Genomic DNA, 16,206 nt, shown 5'->3' with positions numbered 1-16,206 from the left:
GGAATACAGAATATTGATGATATATATTAAAAAAATAATGCCGAATGTCCCCTGCGAGATCTGCTTCGTCCTTTATTTATAGGTGAGATCGTTGTTCTTCTTCCGTCGATCTGGTGGACACGTCGTCGGTCTGGAGCGTTCTGCGATGCTGCATGCGGAGTGGTTTGGCCTGTTCTTGCGAAGGTTCAGTATGAAGACCGCTTCTTCCGGACCCGCGAGGTGGTCAGCTTGAAAACCGCTTCTTCCGGACTCGCGAGGTGGTCAGCTTGAAGACCGCTTCTTCCGAGCTGACGGGGTGGATGCTGAGGACTGGTTCTGTCCGTGTAATCCTAATCCGAGCGGGCTGGGCCTGGTCGGATCTTGTTCATCAATCGAGATCCAGAATATGAATCGGGCCTCTGAGAAATGGTCCAAATTATAGGATTGTATTCTAGTACCCACAATAGTCTAGTTCAAACTCACTAATTTTATGTATACAAGCGTGTAAGTGATATATTTTCTAGTTATCGTAATTTATAGTATAAAAACTTCTTTAAGATAGGATTTAACAAAAACTTCTTTGAAATATAATACGAAAATTAGTTTATACATAAAATAAATCCAAATTCAAGATTACTTCTTTTGTATACTAAGATAAAAGGCAAAGTGTAACTTGTATCTCATTTAATCAAATTGTTGGTTTGACTTTGTTAGTCTACTTCAAATTCACTAATTGTATCTACAAGAGTGTAAGTGATATGCATTATGCACACAACGCAAGAGCGTAACTGATATGTTTTTGAGTTACAGTAATTCATAATATAGACACTTCTTTTAAATGTGTAAGATAGTTTTAAACAAAAACTTTAAAATATACGAAACTAACAGAAATCTAGATTGGATGTAGTTATACCAATATTATAACATAGGGGTGTACAAAAATTGACCGAAAATTGGTTAAATCGATAACCGAACCGATCCGAAACCGAAATTCGGTGCCACGTCATCAAACTGAAAATTCGGTTCGGTTAACCGCACCGAATTTAAGAATCGGTTCGGTTATCGGTTTTGAAAATCCAAAAATTCGGTTATCGGTTATTCAACCGATTTTTTTTTTATCCAGTTTTAAAACCGGATAACCGATTTGGATAATTGTAAACAGGTCATCCAAATCAGCTTGTTACATGTCCAGAGCTTCAATTTCCTCTGCTTTTTATTTGCAGAAATTCGTCGACTTGGACTCGTCTCTGTCCACGTGGAACCCCCGGGACTCCAGGCCGTGTCAGTGGTCCGGCGTCGCATGCGATTCCTCCTCCGCCGTCGTCGTCTCCGTTGACCCAACAAGCTTCAACCTCGCCGAAAATTTTCCGGCGGCTCACCTCTGACAGGGAATCGCCGGAAATGAATGTGGACTTTGCACATGATCAAAACTTACCCTCCAATTTGGGCACTAGTGCATGATTATTAAAACTCACGTTGTTGATTTCCGTTGGCATTAAGATCATTTTGGTTCTAGATTGGGGTTTAATTGGTTCTCTATTATTTTGGTTCACGATTATTAGGGTGCTGGCTTCAGAATATTGATACAGTGATTTGCAGAGAAAAATGGTTATATTTGGTTGTGACAGACGAAGAAGATGATTGATGGCAATGTGTGAAAATTGAAAAAAAAACAAAAAAAAAAGTAATGACGGGCTTTTCGTATCTTATTTAATTACAGAGAAAAGTTTTTTTTTTAATTATTTGAAAAAAAATTGCACCAGACGCATCCACGTGTTATTGTAACTTAGTGAAACTAATGATGAGCCCACACTAACGTAAAGTATTTTTGTGCCAAAGAACATAAAAGGATGATATTTATCATTTCGGATTAAAATTCGCTGGTTATAAAAACTTGGCTATTTTGGGGTTTATTAGGATTAGCTAGTTTCCAAAATAAATATGATTAGTAAATTTAAATCACATTAGAATTGGACTTGTATAAAAAAAAATTAAAAAATTGCACAAATAGTGTTGTTTTTAAGATTTTGATCAATTCCAGGTTACCATTTCGTCCGCCGGAGATAAGTATTCTTTAAAAGTTAAAACCATGTGCGATTGCTTCTGTTCGTCTCCGATCTCACCCACTCTTCACAAATTTACCAACCCCCAATTTCTAGCCCTAACCCTAAGCCACAAATTCCCTCCCCAAATCCGATTTCCCTTCTTCCGATTCCGACAAACCGAAGCCCGCAAAAACTGGAGCTCGTACTCCACAGCCTCGGAGAACCGCGATTTTCGCGCCGAATTAGGGTTCATAGAGGAGGACGAGGGTGTTTCGTCGGAGTTTCTGGAATCAAAAGACGACGAAGACTTGGTCAGGCTAGTGGATGACAATGGCGCGAAAGAGGAGGGCTTGGTCAGTAGGGACGATGAGAGAATTGAAACCAGGAAAGGGAAGCAGGTCGTGAAAAGGTCGAGTTTGCTTGCGAAGCAAGTTATCAGCATCCGAACCGCTCTGAGCTTGGGTTTCGTTTCGCAGCTCTGGGTTGACACTAGCTCCGTAAGTTTACTTTTTAGCTCTTAGAATCATTGGTTTCGTTGCTTTGCTGTGTTGTGTTGTGTCTTATAAACATGAATCTCTAGTGGATTCATATCCATTAGCTTCTGAGCTATCAGTAATGAGTAAAATTAGAATTTTTCTTTTTCTTTTTCTTCCAGTGGATTGTATTGTTTCTAGAAGTGAGATCAAACTTGCTCTCCGGGGAATGTGACCGTTTTCTGTTGGAGGATGTTAGCCAGGTAAACATCACTTGCTCTCCTAATGGGTTTTTGAATAGCTTAATTAAAATGATCGATTTCAAACTTTCTTCGAAACTATATATGGGTTAAGTAGCAACAATGGTTTATTGACTGCCTCGAAACGTGTACTTTTGTTCAGGTTGGTGATGTTGTTCTTGTCGAGGATGAGACTGTGATCAATAACGAATTCAAAATGGTTGGGCTTGAGACGTTGGTATGTCTTGGCTATTCCCAATGTGTAGATTACATTTCACTCGTTACAGTGTAACAATTAAATACATTTTTTTTCTCCTCTTAGAATATCCATTAGCAAATCCAAGGTCTAGCTATGTCCCAGAGCCAATAGTCATGGCTGCTTTTCTAGGGTTTCAGCGCTCTTGTTATTGACCCTATAACTTCTTCAGTCCTTTTTGCTATGCTTTTTTTTTCATGAATTAACACATTATCAACACTATAAGATTGATGAATCCAAGTTTGTCCCTTTTCACTCGTTTCCTCGAGTCAATCAAACTGGGGGTGTTATCATTTTGATCAGAAAACCTATTTAGATCGGTGATTATTAGAGTTTGCGGTCATATTGATGACAGGGTTGTATCTATCTAGCTAAGATCAATCAAATTGTGTATCAAAAAAATTTACTCTTTTGAATTATGAAGTTGTGATGTTTGCTAGGTAGGATACAAAGTGGTGACACCTCGTCGACGCGATATTGGAAAGGTACACCTCTTCTGATATGCAGATACACTTTCAACAAAGTTACTTTCTAAACTCGCATATATAAGTTTTTTTTTCTTTTCTGCCGTCACATTTTCAGGTACGCGGATACACTTTCAACATCAATTCAGGAGTTATTGAGTCACTGGAGCTCGATTCTTTTGGTATTTCAATAATACCCTCAAGCTTGGTACAAAGACACTCTCTCTCTCTCTCTCTCTCTCTCTCTCTCTCTCTCTCTCTTTGAAAACTGCAAAATATACTTAAAAATAATCAGTTTGTCATCTCGTCCAATGAAAGTGAGATCGATTGATTGATCCGATTCTGAACTATTACGAATTCTGAAAAACCAGGTGAGTACTTACGCCCTGCTTGTCGAAGACGTACTCGAAGTACTATCCGACGCCGTTGTCGTACATGAAGCCGCGGCTTCACGTATTCAAAGGCTGACAAAGGTTAAAAAAAAAAAATTATTTCGGTCTCTTTTATTTTATTTTTTATCGTTCCAGTCCTTTTCCCTTATCTTATGACAGTATGAAAAGGCATATCAAGGATAAAATTAAGGGTGTTATAGCTAAATAGCCAAGAATAATTGGATTTGCAAAATAGCCCAAGTTTGTGTAAAACTAGTAAAATAGCTAAAATGTGTAAAAAGTGATCAAATTTACTATGTGATTTGTAGTGTTAAAAGTGATAAAATTGCTTATATAGTCGTCAAAAATTTTAAACAACAGTCAAATTTGACTACTTTCTTTGTAGAATACTTGAAACTTTAGCTATTTTACTAATCGATTAGCTTCACTATAATTTTCCTGAAATTAAATTATCTATAGCATCTTCATTTGCCTGTGCCACTGATCAACAACATGCCGGAGTGTTGATAATCACAATCCGTTAATTCGGTTCTTGCAACAGGGCTTCTTGGATTCCCAGGGAGTGGGGATGAACATAGAAGACGTTGAAGAATACTCCGACTTTAAGAGACCTCGAAGGCCCGAGCGCTCGACCAATAGTAGAAGAAGCTCTAGAGCTCAAAGGCCTCGTAAAACGAGCACGGATATCGGGGACGATTGGGAGCTCCCGATGGACTACTTATAAACCCGTTCCCAATTGTATAAGTGTAGTAAATGTACGAAGTCCAAGCTTTCAATTTGGTGCAATTATTTTCCTCTTCAGATCGATTCAATTTAGTTGAATAATTTCGCTTGAATTTGCAAGGTAAGAGAGGCTAAGTTGCTCAAGAGACCAGCGGGGCATAAATAGGGAAAAAAAATTGAAAAAAATAACTAAAAAATGGAAGTAGTGGCCCATGCAGGTCTCGAACCTGCGACCTTCGCGTTATTAGCACGACGCTCTAACCAACTGAGCTAATGGGCCTATTTGATCGAAGTAACATATTTAAACTAATCATATTGGAAATAAGGGCGGCGCTTTTTCTTTTGTTTCGTTCTATATATAATTAGTGATTATTTCTTATGATTAATTGAAAAAAAAATTAATTATTAAGTAGAAAACTTTTATTCCACTTGTATGATTATGTTTATCACTATAAATAGTATTTTCAAGATATTTATTAAACACTGCAGTTTTTTTTTTTGGAACTTAAGCATGAATAAAATTTGAACTTTTACCTTCATACAAGAGAATATCTTATACAATGATATAATGTAAACCAATTTATTCAAAAACAAAATATATAATGTAAAACAACTTAAGCACTTTGTGGTTATTTTGCTCTCATTAAAACTTCACATATACATACAATTTAACTTTATAAATTTTATAACAAAACTTATAAGCTTAAATAAATGGGGCTAATTTGTTTAAAAACAATTTTTTTTGTGGCACTGTAACGACTCATCAAATAGCTGTCGTTTCCTTGTCACACACACCCATCAAATACGATGGCACTTCCATAGTTGTCGTGCAATAATCTATTCAGGTTTTGGATAAATTTGTTCACATTTTTAATTTCTAAATTTGTTAAAATCATATGCAAATGATGGTCATTAATGCCATTTTTCTCAAACTGACCTACGCAGAAAACGACACCACACGTGATGACGTGTCGCAACTTTGTCTCCGCTCGCAGGTTATCACTTTGAATTTCCCACTAATTTTTGGAATCTATCGATAGATTTTCAATTTATTAATTAGAAAGCAACTAAAAATGAGCAAAACCCTACTTTATAGCCGTTACCGCCACAGAGTTTTCAATTTCAAACCCCTTTCTCTTCCTCTTCTCTTTATCATATCTTCACTCGTTCCAAACAGAAATTCATTTCCAAAAACATAAGACTCGAAATGCTCGCGGTGGCGAAGAACCCGGCGGTCGGAGACCAGAAGCTCCGGCCGAAAAGCGCTCGGAAGCCACTCCAGCCGAAGAACATCCAATCTCCGCCATTAGCCGAGCTCACGAAACCGAAGCCGAAGCCAAACAAGCCAGATCGCCCTCAGCTCTTGCCGGCGCCGGTGACATCTCCAGCGCCGGCGAAGATCGAGACCTTCGACGCGTCTCTAGCGGAGGAACTGAGCGCGATCAAGAAGAGGCTCGAGAGGCTGAGGCTCGACCGGGACAGAACCGAGATTGCTCTGAGGGAAAAAGACTCGATCTTGGACCAGAAGAGGATCGAGATCGACCGGAGAGGAGAGATCCAGAAGCGGCTCGAGATCGAGGTTGATCGGCTCTACAGGCTGAACCAGCTTCAATGTCAGGCCATGGTGGTGAGTCACAGAGAATAGCTAGGGCGTTTCCGAGCTTCGATTGATTCGATTCTGTTGAGATTTAGGGTTTCTTATTTTGTTTGTTTTGTTTTGAAAAAACAGAGGTTTTCTCCGATTCGGTCTCTGAGAGAGAAGGAACGAACGAAAGTGGTCTCTGAATCTGAAACAAAGGTAAAGACCTCATTCGAAATTCCAAACCTTCAATGTCGCATTAATTAATAATAACAATAATATAATAAATTGTGTATTTCTACGATATAATTTAATTATATTTGATATTTTTCATTTGGACAGGATGTAAAAATAACTGAGGATAAAGAAGAGTCAATTGGTGAAAGCTCGACCGATGATTTAACGAGCACGGCTTCGTCTAATATTTGAAGTCTTTTTTTTTTTCGTTCATCTATATTGTCAAATTTTCTTATGTTACATCAAAAAATGAGATAATGTAATACCTCGTTATGTTACGGTTTTTGGGTGTTGAAATGTATTTGAGAATTTAAATTGTGGGCTGTGGAGACAGCCTAAGAACAAGTCGTACTTTACATCACATCATTTAATGCTGTGAATATTGGTGATGTAAAAGTGCATAAAAATACATGGTCTGCATGAAATTATATAGATTAAGAAAATGTTGCTGAAAACATAATTCGACACCATCGGCCAAGAAATAAGCTTTGACGGATCTAAATTATGTCTATTAACTTTGTTGGCACCTACCATTAAACATCCCTAGCTTTTATTTTTATGTCTGCATTGTCCCTTATCATGAAAAATACTTTGGTTTCCAGTTTTTGCTGATTGTACAAAAAAAAACCCTCTTTATCTACATTAAAGATCGGGTTTTGAACATAATTAGGGGATGTAAATCCTCCCTTTTATCTAAAACCGATAAAGAGTTCATTATCAAAGCCATCTTCCAAGTCATTCTTTAGCTATGCCATGAGTTATTTTAGACTTCTCAAACACCTCATCACTGAAGTCCATTGTCTCTTAGCTCGTTTTTTGTCGTTTTCCATCGATGAATGGGGAATCCTTTGTAAAAAAACAAGATTGATGGAAGCCTCGGACTTCATGACTTATCTATAACCCAAATTCCATCACGGCACAAATCATTAAAGCTTGCTACCATCCGAACACCTCGATCACCAAAAATAAATCTAACAGCACAAATTTTCACCTATCGCATAGCCTCCTTTGGGGTCGGGAACTCATCCTCCTTGTGACCTAACGGTGCGTTGGGAATGGCAAAAGCATTCGGGCCTTTCATGACCTTCCACCTTCTCCTTCATTGAGCCTCGTTACCATCTGGATATTTTAAATGTAGTAGACCTTTGTCTCGGTAATTAAAAGAGGGATTCCAACTTTATTCGTGCCATCTTCAACAACGATGATCCTACCCTCGTACTTAGCATTCCCACCCCCACTCGTGACACTGACGACTGAATGCAATGTCAAGAGAGGATACACATAGCATTCAACCACTGTTACACGTCTACCTCCTCCACTTCTATCTCGGAGTGGTGGAAACACCTATGAAAACTCAAGCTCACCCCAAAATCCGAACATAACTTCGAAAACTTAGAACTCCGCTCATATTTTTGCTAAATATGCTATGAATTTTACTAGTTTTGTCACTTGGATTCACAAAGCTCCTTCCATTGTGATTTCCTCTTGCACTTTTATAGTATATATGGTAGGTAGGAAATGAGGGTAGATAAATTAAGACGGAGAGATTGAGAAATGGATATTAACTCTTGTGATGTTTGGTAGACATGATGGAAAGCAAGATAAGGAGATTATGCTGGATTTGTTTCCAATTCGGATCGATAGAGAAGGATTGAACAACAAAATTGACTAAACTACATTCATACTATTTATCCCTATAATTGCTATGTAAACATAAATGTACTAGTTTTAGTATGTGTATATACACTAAATTATTCACCTCTATTTTAATTATTTATACGAAAAAAATAGATAAATTGTAATACTTCATCATATTATACCAATCTACTTTATAAGTTTAAAATAGACTTTTTTTATTGTCATTTCTCTTTCAGACTCAATTCATTCATTCATTCATGTTTCTCTCATTCCTAGCAAACAAAGCTTTGGAATAGTTGGCTGGTTTAATAGACACTATTTTTTCATGGAAACATTTTGAAAAATGATCGATCCCTAAAAGCTCGTCGACACGTGTATGACAACACTTATACATAGGGTTAGTTATCTGGTTACCAACTTGCCAAGCCTCTTAGATGTATGCACTCTCATCCGTTCAATCTAATGCACGTTGTCGTGCACGCTTCCTTGCCTATCACAATTGCCCCCACTCTATCCACAAGTTCTTTAAACAACAACTCATCCTATCGCCATACAAAGCAAAAAATTATTCTCTCTAGCCTAGTCACGCATTGTAAGCGACTGCTTAGCCTTGGACCAACATCTCTTTGTAACTAGAGAGAGTGTCCCACTTGTGATCGTCATCTCCTACAATAACGTTGAACGATTTTTCTATGATACCATTGTTACATCTTGGCTTCTTCAACTAGCATGGTAAGACCTTGGTACTCTCAATGTAAGTCCGACTTTCTCCAAGATACCTCAAGGAATTTTTTTTGGCAAAGTGCTTAGTGGGTTTGAGTGGCTAAGGCAAGAGAAAGAAATGTATTTTGAATAAGAAAACTTTGTATATCATTGGATTATTCCCAAATGAAGGGCCACTCCTATTATGCGAAAGTTTTAGAAAAATGAACAAGAATATAAATACATATATTTAATAAGAAAAATTGTACCTTTTTACTAAGATATCAAAACAGTTACAAAAATGGAAGCATTATGAAAATATAAAATACTTTGAACACCAACAATTTAAGACGAGCGTAAAAGAGAGAGAGATGGAGATAAAAGTGATGAAGAAAATATATTGAGTGATTTTGTGAATTGGTGTTATTTACAAGAGCAAATACATAAACATATATATATATATATATATATATATATATATATATATATATATATAGAAAAAATGAAGGTAATAGTGACCACAAATAATTGGTACACAACCAATGAAACTAAAGTAATAGTGAAATAATTTATTATTTACAAATCTTATTTAAGTTCTAATGAACAAACCATTATTCATAAAGAAAAAATGTTCTTTTCAAATATAATAGTACTTTTGAAAGGGTAAAAAGTTTTCTTTCTCATGTTACATCTACCATAAATGAAATATTTTATGACCATTTCATCATAAAATATTTATAAAAAAAAAAATAGATTTCTTCCTAAAAGTAGGAAAAAAAGAAAAAATTTCTCCCTCCTAATTCCCCTGAAAACATCATTAGATTTTAATATAGAAAACATTGTTTAAATATTTTGGTAAAAATTATTCATCCGATATATTATCTCTCTAAACCAATGATCGAAATACTGTTATCGTTATCATACCGGGACTCAAATTTTCTTGGTATACCATGATAAATCAATGGTTTACAGTAGTATACAACAAATGAAAGGGTAAATTGTACTGATAAAATTATTGTTACCGTCGTAGTAAACCGTCAAATACCAAATTTACCGAGAGGTACCAGTGAACAAATTTTTATAAAAATTCATACATAACATAGAATAAACATGGAAATAGTCCACAATATCTTCATTACATTACAAGCTATAATTCATATAATTCAAAATAAACCATATGAAATAGTTAAACACAAAACCAAATGAAATAGTTCAATAAAAAGTACAAACCCACGAAGTACAAACCAAAATAAAAATGTTCAACATAATCCACCAAATAACATAGTTCAAAAAAAATGAAAAACTAATAAAAATGACTACTCCGGATAAACCCCTAGGGTAACGGACATACAATAATCATATCAATTCATATCATGAGCATAGGTAGTCAAGTATCTGTCAAAATGATAGCCGTATCTATCCATATGTAGTCAACTCATGTAATGACAATAATAATGTTACAAACTAAGAAATTGAACTTAAACATAAAAAACCAACGAGAAAACTCATCAAAAACACAAAATTTCATCAAATCCTCGCAGCAGTCAGAATCTAGACTCTTACCCGTGCTCACGTGCGCCTCCCGCCGATACGCAATGAGGATTTAACTTCTGACTGCCGGAAAGATGAAGGATTCAACGGAATTTGATGGTAAACAGTGAAGATCACTTACAGCCGCATGGAGAAGCTAACCATAGAATCTCGACTTCTTTTCTGAATTTTGGTCCCGATTTTCACTTAAATATCATGATTTTTAGGGAATAAAAACACTTAATCAAGCCGGATTTCATGGACCGAAAACCGGACCGTTTTCAATCCGGTTTACCACAGTTTCCAAGAAAATGCACGGTTTTGTACGAACCAGAGTTGAGACTCTTCAAAACTCCGGTTCCCGTGGAATTTCAATCCTTGCACTAAATTAACACATTTTAATTTTCTTTTTCTTATTTATGTAAAAAAAAAAAGAAATAAACCTCTTTATAATTATTTTTGTATGAGTGAAATTTTGAAGTGTGGAGATATATGTACAAGTGCCAACTAGATGACAATCACTTCCTAGGATTCCAACAATGTCTTCTGTTTTCCGAGACTTGTACATATGCAAACCACGTGGGATAAAGAAGAATGTCACATGATTATTTTTACGTATTTGTAGCAACCATGTGGGCTTCTCTTTTTGTCTTGGAGCCACAAACATTTTGCTCCACAATATTTAAAATAAAAAACTAATGAACTAAACTATATATGCATCAACATAAAGTGCCCCTTTAAAAATACAGAAAATTCAGAAAATATCCAGTGAATTCTCAAGATGTCCATTTGTGGGGAGTTCCAATAACATGAAATGAATCAACATTAAAAAGGCTTCTAAAAGAGACAAAAAACACTATATAAGGAGAGAATAATAAACAAAGTCTTTTTTTTTCCTCCTTTACATACAAATTTAATACAAAAACTAATGAATATGGAACATGACATGACCTGAAACATACCTACAAAAGTAAACCTTTTTTTTCCTTTCTATTTCCCCCTAATGTTTTTGCATCATTCAACAATATATATATATATATATATATATATATATATATATATATATATATATATTCCACACCTCTCAAATCTCACTAACACATGAATAAATCCAATTAATGTAAGTGAACACACCCAAAGAACAAAAAAAGACTTGCTTCACCAAACCCTAAACTGAATATCAAGCTATATAAAAGGCTCTCTCTCTCTCTCTCTCCCTCCATCTCTCTCTCTCTCTTGGATTTTCTAGATTTTTCTCTTGGTACAAAGAAAGAGACAACAACAACAATATAAAACCCACCAAGCATGCATAACAATTGCAACAAGCTCACCAACAAAAGAAACAGTTAGCCCAAGTCTTGTCTTAAAACCAGGGTTGTCTGTTCTGTCTGGAGGAGAGAGGGGAGATATACATATATCTCAAGGCTTTTAGAATGTTAACTTTGTAACCCCCAATCTCGTTTTTTGCTTTGCTTTTCTTTGCTTTTTCATTTCAACGGCCGGTCTTGGCTCGCTTCATACCGCTCGTGTTGAATGGAGATACGCTCCCACTCGGGCCCGGACTCTCTTCTCTGAAATTCGAATTCAGCATCGCAAGCTCTCTCAGCTGCTGCCTCTTTATGAAATCCTGCGACTCGTCCTGAAAATGAAACCAAGAAAAGCGTTCGGAAAGAGAGATGAAAAGAAACTGGGAAATGGCATAGTACGGGAAACAAACGACGAGTGATTTGATAGAACTCGAGATAATCGAGGATGATTATGTAGATTTCGATTAACAGTGAGGTAAAAAAAAATGAACTACTTGCTATAAGATATTAATTAATTTGACATATCTATGGGATAAAAAAATAAGACGTGTTCTGTGAAATTGGACACGGAGAATAACTTGATACCGAAAAAATAATTAGTCAGGAAAAAAAATGACAGTTTCGCAACGAAAATGCAAGCTTTCAGAGCAAAATCATTTGCAGGTGTAGGGTCGCAGAAACTTACCACCGGTTTGAGCAATTCTTCGATGATTTCTTGAGCTTGTCTCAGCCTCATATCGACTACATTTGCGGGCAAATCACCCTCGATTAAGATATGCAGAGTCTCATTAAGGTGCTCATAGCCCGGTCTTCCTCGCAACTTCTCCTCCTATAAAAATACCAAATATTTTTGTTTATTATTTCGTCATATCCTAGAAATACCAAAAAACTATACATAAAAAAAATAAATAAAAAATGTAACTGGAACTATTTGTAGTTTACCTTGTCTGGGTCCTTAATCGATCCCTTCCCTCTGATATATACGCGACACCCGGTAGTAGCTTCAACCCTTTTAAGAGAATTCCCTCTCGGCCCAAGAAGCCGACCAACGAAATTGAACTGCAACGTTTTTTTTTTCATTCGAGATTACACCATTCAGATTATAGCAATGAATGATATTAAAGCAACATGTTTATCAGCTAGCATATAGCTTACATTGGGGTAAGTATCTACCGGAATATCCAAGCGGAGAATCCTCTTCACGGTGTACGAGCTAGGGCTAGCTGTCGCGCCCTGCCAATCCATCGTCATCCCGTGCGGTCCACCTAATCGCTGCAAAAAAAAAAAAGTTTGACCCGCCGTAATGTTAATAATAATTACCAAGTCACATTGTGTGTCATATATCGAATAAAAGGAGGTGAAGCCACAAACAAATATTAAAAAAAAAGGCCACTCCACACGTCGCCAACAACGATATTAATGTGTTTTCTTTTAATCTGATATGGTAATCGAGCTTCGAAAGAGAAGTGGCAGTGCATACACAGAGAAATTGGACAATTTCTGCGAGGCAACGACAAATACAATTTTTTTCTAATAGGAAAGTCCATGTTTTTATTTGAAAGATATTGTTAATTAATTTATTATTAAAACACTTTTCGCAATAGTAACAGAAGATTTGTTCATCAGAGTAGCCTTGGAAGTTAATAGCCAAAGTTCAGAGATAAAGCCTTGTAGATTTGCTGCATAAACTAGTGAGGTATAATCTAAATCATTTTAAGTCTACTTAAAGCATTTATTAGCATTGAGTTAAAGAAATTGGAAAGTAAGTTCTGGACAATACACAGGGCTAGAGTCTTCAAGATTCAAATATATCAGTTCAGGTTGAAAGAGAGAAAGTTAGTTAGGAAATACAAAGGAAAAAAAAAAGGAGAGAGAGAGAGAGAGAAAAAAAAATGAGGAGATCGGGCCGATTTAAAAAGTTAAATTGTTGAACTTATCCTGGCGAAGTATTGAGTTGAAAACAAAAAATAGTTATTTGGTTTGTAAATGAAAAGGAAGAAAGCAATCAATATGATAAACGCAAAAAAGATCGATCATTGCAAATGCATACTTAATATCCCAAAAATATGACTCGAAATCGGGCAAACTAAAAGAACCTAAACTTGCATGAATTAAATAATGAAATGGGAACAAAACACATTCGGACCAATCAACATATTAACATTTAATTAAAAAAATTATTAATTAATCACCTCTTGAGGTAGTCCATTCCAGCCACCCAGTCCAGACCCGGCAACATTCGACATGAGGTTAGCAGAAGCCATGGGACTCGGACTTCTGTGTCGAAGCCTGTCGAAGTCACCGAAACCCTGGTTCGACATCATCCCCGAAACCCGCAATATCTCTGCACAAAGGAATTACGGTCGAGCTAATAATGAACATTGTGAACACAGAGCAGCATATACCTTTGATTAAGTTAGACATGGATATGATATTTGCCCAAATATAACACTAGGATCGAGCGTTTAAACAAAGTTTGGTCTTTCAATTCTAAGCACCATGAATCCAAATTGGAGTTCTTTCTATCTCCCTATTTGTGGTGCAAACCGAAATCTCTAAACGAAGAATTAAGCTCAGGCACAAGGCTTTTTCAATGATAAAGAAGTACTGTACACTGAGCGTCGCTTAATATACATTTCAAATCTCATTTCTGGGCAGAGAGTATTGAGACACACACACACACACACACACACACATATATTATTAAGACAACTGTCCAACTTCCTACTTCATATCAGTAGTTCAAATAAAGAGCACTCTTAATCATCAAACGGATCTGAAAACACACGGAACAACATATCCTATGCACAAACATGCTGTCATATGACGAACACAGTGATTACGGAGTGAATAAATCGAACAAGCCCAGTAAATTTTAGATCCAGAAAAAAAATTAAAAAAAAAACCTGAGATTAAACAAAGCAGAAGAGAAGAAGAAGAAAGTACTAGACCTTGATTCAAGAGTCGGCTACAAGTTGGAAGAACTTGCATGAAAGGTCCCAGCTTTTGATGTTCTGCCAATAGTTCCGACAAGTACTGACTACAACCACAAACAATAACAAAAAAAAAAAAAAAAACATACCCAGATCACATTAGCACTGAAATCAGGGACTACACCACAAAGTATCACCTGGGCACTTTTAACTTGATCAATCATCATCATCAAAATGAAAAAGAACAGTTCTTTTTAGTTTATTATTATACCTGTCAACATCTGAGCTGGTTCTAATCTGTGGAGAAGCAGCTCTGGCAGGTGAGAAGTTAGGATTGTACAAACCTGACATGTCTTCTTTTTTTCTCTTCTCTTCTCCTTTCTGTTTTTCCCTTTTTTTCCTCTCAAGAGAAAGCGGAAAAAGGGTTTTAGATGTTTGGTGTTGCAGAAGCTGGAAAAAAATATTGAAAAATAAAAATAATGCTCACACACATAACAAGGAAAGAAGAATCATCAATATATGGGTTTGTAATAAGAAGAAAACAATAATTATACATATAAATAATTTATTTTATATTTTTATTTAAGGGAAAAGGGTTGGGAGAGAGTCTACGACAGCTTTCAATCTTTCTGAATTTTGCAGAAAGGAAGCAAAAATTAAATCTTAAATTGTTTACTCTTTTTTATTTTGTTCCTTTATATTATTTTCCTTTTCCCACTAATTGAGGTTTTTGAGGCAAATAATAGATAATGGAAACAAAAAAGAAGAGAGAGATAGATAGAGAGAGAGAGAGAGAGAGAGAGAGAGTTGGACTTAATAAGGGCAGTGACTGAGAGAACTGAGAAGAGCTCTTTTGTTCTATTCTAGGAAAAGCTAAAACCAAGGTGGTAGAGTTTTTTTTTTTTTTTTTTACTATAGGTGCCCAGGTGGTAAAAAATTTCATGACATAAAATTCGTTCTTCTATATTAAATCTGTTTTTTTTTTTCAATATCACAGTCACAGAGTTTATAACTTATTATCACTAAATCTGAGCAACGGTACCGAAAATTAACGGAAATTCCGGTGCCGCTACTATAATTGCAGCCAGCGAAACGAGGCCAAGCTTAATGGTAGGCACACTTTTGACAGTGTGTCGGAAGCGGAAGTTATCAAACGGAAGGCTCAATTCTGATTAATAATGTTTAATATGAATGTTAGGTGTTGGGATAATTTGTTTTTTTATAGCAACACTGTTGGCAATAATTTGTCTTTTGGAAAATAATCTCAGTCATTCGTTTTTGTCACGTTGGAGGCTTGAAGGGCTGGAGTTTGATTTTTTTTTTCATTAAATGAAAATAAACGAAAAATCATAATTCCATTAAGCTTAACGGTGATACTGTACCGCTAAGCTTCGGAAGGCAAAGTTATGCCCAACGAAAGTGTCATTTTCGTTAAATAATGATAGGCACAATAACGATAACAGTACTAATGTTACCTACCGCTGCTCAGGATGATTCGCTTCTTAGTGACAACTTTTAGATAATAACAACACACAAATGATCTTATTAAGAGCGTCTACAACGAAAATATTATTTTGGTGTAATTTTTACATTAAATATAGTATAATTTTTATACCAAATTTGTATTTTGCTCCAATGGTATTAGACCATATTTCACACTAAAAAAATATTAGAGAATATATTTTTAGATATAAGAAATTCTTGATTTC

General features: G+C 35.9%; 3 protein-coding genes and 1 non-coding gene across 6 annotated transcripts; 2 read left to right on the top strand and 2 right to left on the bottom strand.

Moving 5' to 3' along the window:
* Nucleotides 1–1,932: 1,932 nt before the first annotated feature.
* LOC149405219 (uncharacterized) lies at nt 1,933–4,869 on the top strand. 2 transcript variants are annotated; one of them, XM_089605492.1, is made up of 8 exons: nt 1,933–2,521; nt 2,680–2,760; nt 2,900–2,974; nt 3,433–3,477; nt 3,575–3,664; nt 3,828–3,929; nt 4,390–4,603; nt 4,693–4,869. In XM_089605492.1, the coding sequence occupies exons 1-7, from the start codon at nt 2,069–2,071 to the stop codon at nt 4,570–4,572; spliced, it is 1,029 nt and encodes a 342-aa protein (XP_089461618.1). In that variant the 5' UTR covers nt 1,933–2,068; the 3' UTR covers nt 4,573–4,603; nt 4,693–4,869. The 2 variants fall into 2 exon arrangements, with proteins under 2 accessions (XP_089461618.1, XP_089461610.1); XM_089605484.1 differs by lacking the exon at nt 4,693–4,869 and having other exon boundaries at nt 4,390–4,649.
* Nucleotides 4,778–4,851, bottom strand: TRNAI-AAU (transfer RNA isoleucine (anticodon AAU)). Its single transcript has one exon. It is a non-coding gene; the product is annotated as a tRNA-Ile (tRNA).
* Nucleotides 4,870–5,665: 796 nt separating the features above from the next.
* Nucleotides 5,666–6,702, top strand: LOC149405218 (myelin transcription factor). The gene is made up of 3 exons (XM_089606465.1): nt 5,666–6,198; nt 6,301–6,369; nt 6,493–6,702. The coding sequence occupies exons 1-3, from the start codon at nt 5,779–5,781 to the stop codon at nt 6,577–6,579; spliced, it is 576 nt and encodes a 191-aa protein (XP_089462591.1). The 5' UTR covers nt 5,666–5,778; the 3' UTR covers nt 6,580–6,702.
* Nucleotides 6,703–11,344: 4,642 nt separating this feature from the next.
* Nucleotides 11,345–15,213, bottom strand: LOC149405217 (RNA-binding KH domain-containing protein). Of its 2 annotated transcripts, none has more exons than XM_089606951.1 (7): nt 14,769–15,213; nt 14,516–14,604; nt 13,757–13,908; nt 12,738–12,836; nt 12,507–12,623; nt 12,250–12,393; nt 11,345–11,896 (listed from the first exon to the last, which is right to left on the bottom strand). In XM_089606951.1, the coding sequence occupies exons 1-7, from the start codon at nt 14,846–14,848 to the stop codon at nt 11,750–11,752; spliced, it is 828 nt and encodes a 275-aa protein (XP_089463077.1). In that variant the 5' UTR covers nt 14,849–15,213; the 3' UTR covers nt 11,345–11,749. The 2 variants fall into 2 exon arrangements, with proteins under 2 accessions (XP_089463077.1, XP_089463076.1); XM_089606950.1 differs by having other exon boundaries at nt 12,720–12,836; nt 14,769–15,211.
* Between the last annotated feature and the right edge of the window lie 993 nt (nt 15,214–16,206).

Source organism: Urtica dioica, chromosome 2, assembly GCF_054948205.1.
Source record: "Urtica dioica subsp. dioica isolate 48M chromosome 2, U.dioica_male_clone48M_v1_H2, whole genome shotgun sequence".
Taxonomy (NCBI): domain Eukaryota; kingdom Viridiplantae; phylum Streptophyta; class Magnoliopsida; order Rosales; family Urticaceae; genus Urtica; species Urtica dioica.
This window is presented reverse-complemented; position numbering and strand designations above follow the sequence as displayed.

What these genes read in the sequence shown, in the direction of transcription:
- LOC149405219 (XM_089605492.1), top strand. Translation starts at nt 2,069, where the DNA reads ATGTGCGATTGCTTCTGTTCGTCTCCGATCTCACCCACTCTTCACAAA. An exon ending in TGTTGGAGGATGTTAGCCAG is followed by an intron (nt 2,761 to 2,899) that starts GTAAACATCACT and finishes ACTTTTGTTCAG; the next exon opens with GTTGGTGATGTTGTTCTTGT. An exon ending in GTCGACGCGATATTGGAAAG is followed by an intron (nt 3,478 to 3,574) that starts GTACACCTCTTC and finishes TCACATTTTCAG; the next exon opens with GTACGCGGATACACTTTCAA.
- LOC149405218 (XM_089606465.1), top strand. Translation starts at nt 5,779, where the DNA reads ATGCTCGCGGTGGCGAAGAACCCGGCGGTCGGAGACCAGAAGCTCCGG. An exon ending in TTCAATGTCAGGCCATGGTG is followed by an intron (nt 6,199 to 6,300) that starts GTGAGTCACAGA and finishes TTGAAAAAACAG; the next exon opens with AGGTTTTCTCCGATTCGGTC. An exon ending in TCTCTGAATCTGAAACAAAG is followed by an intron (nt 6,370 to 6,492) that starts GTAAAGACCTCA and finishes TCATTTGGACAG; the next exon opens with GATGTAAAAATAACTGAGGA.
- LOC149405217 (XM_089606950.1), bottom strand. Translation starts at nt 14,848, where the DNA reads ATGTCAGGTTTGTACAATCCTAACTTCTCACCTGCCAGAGCTGCTTCT. An exon ending in ACCAGCTCAGATGTTGACAG is followed by an intron (nt 14,605 to 14,768) that starts GTATAATAATAA and finishes TTGTGGTTGTAG; the next exon opens with TCAGTACTTGTCGGAACTAT. An exon ending in CGATTAAGGACCCAGACAAG is followed by an intron (nt 12,394 to 12,506) that starts GTAAACTACAAA and finishes GTATTTTTATAG; the next exon opens with GAGGAGAAGTTGCGAGGAAG.